This window comes from Chinchilla lanigera, unplaced genomic scaffold (assembly GCF_000276665.1).
Source record: "Chinchilla lanigera isolate Chin_1 unplaced genomic scaffold, ChiLan1.0 scaffold00013, whole genome shotgun sequence".
NCBI lineage: Eukaryota > Metazoa > Chordata > Mammalia > Rodentia > Chinchillidae > Chinchilla > Chinchilla lanigera.
Window position 1 is genome coordinate 7629159 of NW_004955414.1, and position 9731 is coordinate 7638889.

The 9731-nt window shown below is 36.9% G+C and overlaps 1 protein-coding gene across 4 annotated transcripts in view; it reads left to right on the top strand.

The window, feature by feature from the left end:
- Dlg2 (discs, large homolog 2 (Drosophila)) overlaps positions 1–9731 on the top strand; it is a 1924417-nt gene that overhangs the window by 381911 nt on the left and 1532775 nt on the right. For all 4 annotated transcript variants that reach the window (XM_013511774.1, XM_013511776.1, XM_005379786.2 and 1 more), the window contains exon 4: positions 9588–9683. In XM_013511774.1, the coding sequence (XP_013367228.1) occupies positions 9588–9683 (96 nt within the window). The remainder of the gene's footprint in view (positions 1–9587; positions 9684–9731) is intronic.

The following is a 9731-nucleotide window of genomic DNA, read 5'->3' on the forward strand; positions in this document are numbered from 1 at the left end:
CTGTGAAGTTTTTCTTGCTACATACAAATTTTATTGAATAAATTTTTATGTTTTCTCCTACTAACCTGGTTTTGTCAGATTATTTTTAAGATTACCCCAAAAGGCTTGGAGGGTTGAATACATTTTCTTCCTTTATGTTATAAAAGGGGAGATAAACAAATGTGTTTGTAATTTCCCTTCCTTTATTACATGAGAAAGGGCATATTACAGATATTCTTTAGCAACTTGCTTTTTTTTTCCACTTTAACAGTAAATCTCAAAAAAAAAAACCACCCTCTATATTAGTTCATAGATACTTTATTTATCATTTGAATACTTGCATGGTAGTCACCCAGAATTTATTTATTTATTTTTATTTTTTGGTTTTTCTCCGGAACCGGGAACCAAACTCACGACCTTGCGCTTGCCAGGCAGGCGCTTTTTGCCGCTGAGCTAAATCCCCAGCCCCGTCACCCAGAATTTAAAGGTTTGCAATGACTAAGGCTTTTGCCATAATGGAGTTCCTGTACTGGATAAGACCACTATTGTAAGCCACCCCAAAGCTAAAAATGTATGTGAAAAATATCTGGCATTATTTATTCTGTTTCTTTAACATTTTAAAGCTTGAAGTTATTCCAAACTACATTTAAATTTAAGTGCACATATGAAATAATGAATAAGGAAGGGTAATACATCTATGGGGTCTTTATTTTTAAAATAATTTTCTATTTTTATCCTTCTAGTTCTTCCCCATCATATTTCATCCTGTTCAATACCTCGCAACAAATAAATAGTTGTTTAATTAACAAATACAAAGAGAACCTTTCTTTTGTTTTTCCTTTCCTTTCTTTTCATGCTCACCAAGGCCAGTCTTTGTTTTAACAGGGCCTGTGCTGCAGCATGGGGCAGGTCAGTACACGGGAAGGAGGCCTCCTTGACTAAAACCCTAGAAGTGGCTGGGAAGTGCTGCTTATACTGTGGTTCACAGTCCTCTTTCAGTGAGGGTTAGCCAATACAAATAAGCTGAGACTCTTGATGACTGGTTCTCTCTTTTAGTGAGCTCTTAGCTTCAGCCTAGGTTTGCTTTTCCCAGTCCAGTTTTTCAAGGAATCTTGAGGCTTTTATCATCAGGATGAACACAGTGAAGTTACTATTCTCTTGGCAGTGGAAAACTACTCAGTTTAAACTCATCAGATGTTCATAACGCTGAAGTAAAGTCTATAAAGCTCAAGTATGGTTTTGAAATGAGGCAGAAGCAGAGGGGAGAAAAGGATCTCTTCTCTTTTCCCATTACAAAGTGCATGGCTGAGAACCCTATAGTAAAAGGCAAATTATTAAGAGAAAAATATAGGTTTATTCAGTGTACATTTTATGTGGTACAGATATGAAGCACCAAAGAATAGGAAAACCTGGATATTTTCATGCTAAGTTTGATGAAGAGCAGGCAGACAGGAAACAGAAGGATTGGACAAAGAGGATATGATGTAAAGGCAATAGATTTGTGGGGACTTAGCAAGACTTAGTGTTTTCTAGTTCTTCTTATCATCTATGTATCTTAGAACATAAAGTCATTCCTTTCTTCTGGGTTCAGGGAGGATACTTCTGGAATGACTCTGATCCAGAGGAGAGGAGCAAGGGGTAGGTGTATATATGTGTGACCTTCCTATTTCTGCTTTTTGCTCAAATGCAAGGTGCCAATTTTATAGTAGCAAAATACTTCAACCTCAGTTTGTAGTTATAATGCTTCTTAGATCTAAAGAGGATTGTGTACAGTGAAGTAAAACTAGATGCTGTATAAATATAAAGGCCAGGAAATAGTTATAGGATGGGACTACTCCAGAACATAGCTAGGCTATGCCTCAGGTATGCAGTTCTCCTTCCTGAATGATAGGGAAAGGATGTGCCTCCCAATGACCTGGGGTTATGGAGATTTGTTCAACTTATTGTTTACAGTTTATATGACATTTAATTCTTAGAAGGGTATGGATTTTTTGCATGACTCTTACCATACTAACATTCAGTTCCAAAAGAAGCAATTCCAGGTTCGAGCAAAATAGCATAAATAATAAACAAAAAAGCAAATCTACAAAATAGATTAATAAACATTTATATACTCTACAATAGAGTTATAGATTTTTTTAAAAAATTACATGTTTCTTTTACAAAGAAGTTTTTCTGAAATGTGTATATAAATACAAAAGATAAATCAATTTAAAGTTGCTAAATATATGTCAAAACACATTGTATAATGTAGAATTACCTATAGGAGCAGTATATAATTAAATGATTCAGTAAATATCTGTGAATACTTACTTTGTTCAGTCACTGTGAAAGATATGAAGAAGATAATAAATATGGTGCCTTAAAGGAGCTTATAATCTTCTTAGGTAGATAAGACAAAGACATAAACAGTGCTATGTTCAGTTTTCCTTTTGTCTATATTCTAAATTGTTTCTGAAAATTGAGGTTGACTAATCTTTTTTAGAGGCATAAGGAGAATAATATATCCTGAGGGTCTCATAAAACGAGAAAGCCCATCTTCCTGGAGAAACAGAAAGAACCAGCTCAGGCTTTGTGGAGCAGAGGGAACATACAAATATCCTTCAAAACCTGAGTTTTGGCATTGCCAGAAATGAGGAACCCAGGAGTAAAAATGAGATTTGAAGAAAGGCCATTACATTTAGATTAGACCGTTTTGAGGTGCCACTGTGGATTTTACAGGAAATACCAGCAAGCAATTAAAAATGAAAGACTTGAAATCAGCAGCAATGTCTTCTTAAAATCTAGATATGAGAATTGTCTGAAGACACGTACTGAGAGAAGAGAAGAAGGAAAGGCATTTAGGGATAACAGCTGAACTCAGGTACTAAAAAGAGGAAGAAACAATCCGACATTGGTGGAAAGTAGGAGGGAGATGTTTCTGAATATAAGGGTGAAAGTTTTAAGGAGGAGGAACTAATTAATGGTGTGAACTTCTGGAGAAAGTGCAAGATACTGAGGACTAAGAGATGCTTGGTAAGTTTAAAAAATTCAGTATTCAAGGAAGAAAAGGCAGTGTTTGGGGATTAATGCAGAGCTCACAGAGTAGCTCTTATGCTGACTCCACCCCAAGTTTGTATTGTGTTTGGTTTATCCTGTGTTAGCTCATGTGGTATGTTAAAACAGATAATTCTTGTCAAAGAACAAAGTTTTAATAAATTTAATGATTCATTTGGAGTTTGCTTACTATTTATGTATTGGACAGCATCTCATCTATAAAATGGAAAGTTACTCCAATAAGACGAGCAGAAGGGTTTGGCATTACAGGGAGCAAAACCTTAAAGAAAGCAAAAATAGAGAACAAAAACCAGTCATTTATTTCTTCTTTCTTTCTTTTTTTGGTCTTTTTGAGATTGTGTGTTGCTATGCAGTTCAGGCCTTGAGCTCACTTTGTAGCCCAGGCTGCCCTTGAACTAGCAATGAGCCTCCTGCCTCAGCCTCCTAAGTGCTGGGATTAGAGGCATTCGCCATCACACCCAGTTGCAGTTACTCATTTCAGAGTTACTTTATAGGGTTTAAACAGTAACAACAGAGGGAAGTTCTTATTATTCTGGTACAGGTAGACTGAGCCCTTCTACTTGATTGTGCTCTCTCTCTCTCCCTCTCAGAGAAAAATGAGCCTGTGTGAAAGTTCCATTTGGTTTCATGACACTTAGCATGAGTGAGTGCATTCTGCTTTGGTCTGGTTGCTGAAGCCTAGTGTAGGAGCTACCAGAAATGACCTTCCATAAATTTTGTTTCATTGTCAGCATAAAATAAAATAAAAATAAATAAAAATAAAAGGTAAAATAAAAATATTCAGTAGGGTGTAATGATGCATCCCCATGGGATGCTAGGTAGGAGGATTGCTAACTTGAGCCTAGCTTGGGCAATTTAGGAAGACCTTGTTTCAACATAAAAATTAAAGGGCTGGTGGATGTAGCTCAGTGCAGAAGTCATAGGATCAATCTCCAGTACTACAAAAAAAGAATCAAAGTATTTCACATAACAGTCCATCTAGCTTTCAAATTCTCTTGAAAATTCCAAACATCTGGCAACACAAATTTTCAGTTTCTTCATGATAAGAAACACCTGCAATTGAATATAGCTTGCACCTATTAAGTAGGGCCTGTGGTTAAGCTATGGCAGGCATGCTGAAGCAGGCTGTTTGTATCACTGCGAGCTTTAAAAGGTTCACCATGACTGGATGGGGAATTCACTTTATACTCAGCCAAGAACCATCCATTTTTTCCTAAATATGTCTTATATCTGATTTCTCTGCTGTAATATAAAATTTTACCATCTAAATCAATGGTGTTCAAATTAGCATCTACTGGAATTACCTAAGGCTTGAAAGAAACAAACTGTAGGGCCCCACCCCAGCTGTTTCAGATTTAGTAGGAAAAAAACAGTTATATTTATGATGAAGCTCTGGTTGCTGCTGATGTTGCTGGTGTGGGGACCCAAATCTGAAATTTTAAGTTGGAAGGAAGGAGGTGGTTCAGTTTACTGTACTGGTTAAGCGCAGAAAGTTTTGTTCAGACAGAACTAGGTTCTGTTTTCCTATCCTGGAAATGATAGTTCCTATTTCATAGTTTTTTTTTTTTAAGAATATGAGTGAAATAATGCATATGAAGTGTGCATCAATATTCTTGAAGTGAGGCCTAGCTTATGGTAATGTTCATTAAACGTTGTATTGCTGTTGCTATTATTATGACTGTTATACATTTCTTATTCTCTTTAATGGTTTGATCAATCTTGCACTCTTACATCTGGTAATCTGAGCAACTTCGTTGAAGATAACAGAATTCCTATCATTTTGTTCTGAGGCCCTGTATCATTTTTATTGTTTTTGCTTTGTTTTTTTTTTTTCTATGTTGTTGGTATTTTGCTATTGTTATTTTTTATTAGTATTCTCCTTAAAAGAAAAAAAAGAAGATTGACACTGAGGAGGAGAAGATCAGATAAGTAGATTGCTAGTCTGGAAATAAGAGTGATCAAGGGTCCTTTTTGGTTGGTGGCGGTATAAAAGAATAAGATAAAAAATGTAGAAGAAAATTATTATTCCCATGACAGCAAAATTGATGACAAGTTACCAGGGCAAAGAGTACTGGCAAGGATGTGAAAGTCAAGTTATTGGATGGACTACTTTATATGTGTTTAGCAAGTATTATGGCATAGCATATGGTATGAAGAAGAAAAGTCATAAATTCTGAGGCTCAGGACACATCATACCCACGTGTGACTACAGGAGATCAGAATGCCATCCCCATATATTCCTCTTTGGCATATTGATTACTTCAAATTGGTTCTTTTGAGAAACTGCAGGCATTGGAGTAGCTCTGAAAATTCCTTCTTGGAATAATAAAATTGACATATATAAAGGAAATTTTCATCAGTAAAGGCATCTTTATTAAGAGGAGGGCTAATCTGAAAAGATCTGTCAGTTGAGGAACTGTTATCTGCCTAACAGGGAAACTTTTATTCACCATAAATTTTCTCTCCTCACTTTCCATATTTTGATTCCACTAACCATAGAAACCCCAGATCCTTAGTCCTTTCCGTAGTTTATGGTATATAAGCCTGAATCATCAGTTTCTTCTGTGAGTATTTTTGTGAGACTCTCCTGCATTGATATGTATATGATTAAAACAGCTCTTCTCCTATTAATCTGCTGAATCTCAGTTTAATTTGTAGCTCTGCCAAAGAGCCCAAGAGAGTAGAGAGAAGTCACTTTCCCTCCCCTTACAATCCAAACATCACCTGAGCTGTGAGATGGTTGATAAGGAAGAAAACTCCGTGCAGTAGCTGGCACTCTCTCCATATTTCCAGTGATAGCAGTGAGAACATTTCTATGTTGCTCCAACCCATGCAGCTAATAGGTGAAGGTAAAAAGATATTAACTCATTTATTTCTTGCCAGAAAATGCATGCTATTTGCTTCTGAGCTTGACGCCCTTCAAAATCATGCTATTTCCTCTTAAATTGAACACTCCAGTCTGGATAACCTCTCCTGGCTTTAGCAGTACCTCAGAAATTATTTTCTGGATGTCTCCTTTGGGTTTATGGGAGATGCTCCTCCCATGTTTATATCTATTATTGGGAGTAATGTATAGCATTATAAATTAGTATTTATACATTTCTCTATCTTGTTAGAGTTCCTTGGGGGACAGGTAGTACATGTCAATGCTTTGATGTCTACACAGATCGATAAATATTTGTTTTATAAAAAAGCTCTAATTAGGTAAATAAATGGATGAATAGATAGAATAATAAACAAACAGGGAATAATACCTTCGTTCTGGCTAAGAGGAATGCCAAACTCAACCTAGATTATCATTCTGGAGAGTCACAGAATCTCCATGGGTCAGCATTCAGTTTTGAGAAGAGCCTGGTGGCAAAATAATGGATTTTTATAAAAGGAGTATCCAGCAGAAAGTCCAACTCAAAGAGTGATTTGAAGTGGTGGTTCCTCCCCTTTTCCAGAAGTTCCAATTCAACTCCATCAACTTACAAAGAATTGTGGCTTACCTTGTCATGAATGTGATGGGACCGAAAGGTAAAGAGCATCCCGTAGCTTACTGAGAGCTTCCAACATCATTGATTAGCTTAGGCCTTTTTTAAATGATCTTGATTTTGGATGGCAGACAGAGTATACTGTCCAAGTGAGAGGATCTTCTCCCCACTATCTATAGAATTCAGTAAGATCCCGGACCACCTTTTTGATGGTTCAGGCTAAAAAGACAACAGGTTTTTTTCCCACTCTGGCAGGGAGTTCACTCACATTGCCCCTTAACTTTGTCAGAGTTTATGACCCACCCGCCACCTTGCTGAAGCTTCAAGTAATAGGATATAATCTTACAATAATAGCTCTGGACATCAAGAAGTAGACTCTTTAATAAGTAAATATTTACAGTAAATGGCAGGGTGTTTAGGTACTCAGGAAATACTGGATACACTGGGGACCTTGTTATATGAATGCACTGGAAACGTGTGCTAGTAGGATAGAAAAAACTATTAGACAAATAAAATTCCAAGTGCTGTCAGTATAGTGGATTTAATTGGCATTACAATGTCTGGCATAGCTAAGGGTATAGGATACACCAAGCAATAATCTACTGTAAGGCTCTAGCTCCCATTAACATTTTTACTGGCCATACCTGGCTGTTGTTTTAAAATATTGCCTCTTGTACTGCCTCTGCTACCTTTAGTTCCTTAAACAAGACTGTAATTTCCTTTTCTTGTAAAATTCTCCATTATTTCTACTGGACTAGCTGAGAGGAAAGGAGGAAGGAGTTTTGTTCTATTAGCATTTCTCTACATGTATCTTCTTTATCAAGAGAATCCTCTTTGGACTTTACAAGCATTTACAGTAAAATATTAATACCAATTATGCATTCAGCAGTTAAAGCCACAAAATAATTGTACATTGAATGGCCCCACAGAGCCTCATATACAAGGTCACTTTAGTTTCTCTACAGTGAATCATGTGCAAGCCCTGTGAGCTGAATCCTGGTGCCCCGATGCCCTGCCTCATAAACCAACCCCATGGGACAAGCTGAGTGTGATTTGAGCGTTTGTATACAACACAGCCATAGAGTTTAAGTCCTTCCTCTCCCAGAAGTTCTTTAGCAGTTTTGGATGGGTGTGTATGACCATGCTCCATTTTAGAATAGGCAAACTTTGGCTCCCCTCTTAATTATCTTTTTCTTTAATGCATCTGCAGTTTGTAAAAAGAAGAAAGGAGGGATCATGAAAAATGGAGGGCAAGATAGTTATTCAGGTATAAGCAAGGCACACTCACTTTGACTTTCAGTGTAGCAAAATGGACTTTTAATTTGCTAATTAAAGGCACCCCTCTTTAGGTTCAAAACATAAAAGAGCAAATCAAGGCCACCAGGCTGATCATATAACTCATGTGAATGCTCACAGTGACGGCCGGCTTTCTGGTGAGACTCACTGGATGCAAGGTGCATGCTGAGCTGCACTCTCACCTTTGCTGCCTGCATCTGTCTTCATACCAAACATAGTAGCACGTCCACCCTCAAAGGGAAGGACTCTCTGTCTCACACACAGTGGCTGACCTGGGCATCCTCTTTTGACTGAGCCCACCATTCCTTGTAGCCAGAGGAGAGCTCTCTGTTCTTCTATGTATGCATTTATTTACCTAATTTAACCGTTTATATTTTTCAGTCATCAAACACATTTTTATCCCTAGAGACTGAGACACAGTAATACCTTCAGTTTGTCTTCCAAAGAGCACTAACAAAGCAGAGAAATCGATGGATAGATAATTGATGACACAATGTGTTAACCACAGTGAGAGGTGTAAACTATGGGCAGAATGAAGCAGGACATCTACAACATATTGGAATCAGAGATTTTGGTTTCAGTTAATAGTGGCTGCACATTTCTCTCCTTGCACAACTAGTGCAGTCCATGTTTTTATGACTATTGCTAGAAAAGAGATGGAAACTTTTTACCTACAATGACTCTTAGGAGCTGAAGATGACTGGTGGATAGTTAAGAAAGTCCTGTCACCTACAAAAGACTTGGTAGAAATTATTTGGAAGTTGTCTTTGAGTATATTTCCTAGTACTTAACCTGAAACCCCTTCATGGATTTCTCATTAACAAGCATTAAGCTGAAAGACAATTACGACATAGTTGAACATAAAATGTTGTCAACATATTTGTTACCAATATTTAAGGATGTTATCCAAATCCTTTTCAGCATCCCACCGGTCCCTGATCCTCTCTCTTTCAGAAATTCCTCACTGTCAGTGCTCTCTTCTTGCCACTGTCAAGAGCTGCAAAAATCTAAGATTTTGTTTTCGTAAACCAAGAAGTCAGGCAGTCAGTTTCATAAATGCTGCCAAAAGACTTCTAGGATGAAGATAAAGGCCTTTATTACTTGAGACAATAACAGTAACCTGATTATCAACATTTCCAGTACATTTCTCAAGTCCCTTTTCCTGCAGGATCATGCAGAGATGGCCACGTGATGCATTCACATGCAATGAGTTCTATTAGGGGTTGTATTCTCTCAGTTCAGGGAATGTGTGTCTTTTATAATGGTCAGTAAGCAAACTTATTCTTCTTTCTTGAAGTAGACATTATTTCTATCATTCAAAGCTGTTGGTATAAAAAAAATCCCTGAAAAAATAGTTCAGCAAGAAGGCAGTCAGTGTCTCTGTGATGAAAGCTCTAAAAGTTACCATAAAGTAGAAATTCCCAGAAGCATGGGAACTTACATAAGATGAAATCAGCCCTCTGTCTTCATCTTCTTATTAACCATGCTCAACTTTTACCAGATCATCATTTTACTTTAGAATAGTCCAATTTCATCACTCCCTGGTGAAAAGCTTTGAAATTTAAAAACTTGCCTTTGAATAAATGTCCCATTTTATGTTTTCTCTTTGGGAGCAATGTAAAAATGGGTTAAGCAGTACATTCATATTCCATAACTGACATAAGCAACATCTAGTAATATTTATTCAGGTCTTAGGTAATGTAAGATACATGTTAAAAGTTTTAAAAACATCTAATTTACATTAAAGAATAAGTAAGAAGTATTGATTTTTTTTTTTAGTTTACAGGCTGCAGTGGGCCAAAGGAGAATGTTTCCTGTATTGAGAAAAATAAAGAAAATCAGTGTTTTGAGAATGAAACTGGTGAAAAGACAAGTGTAAGTGTTAGTGTGTTTTCTTTATTTCTGTTTAGTAGGCAAGATGTG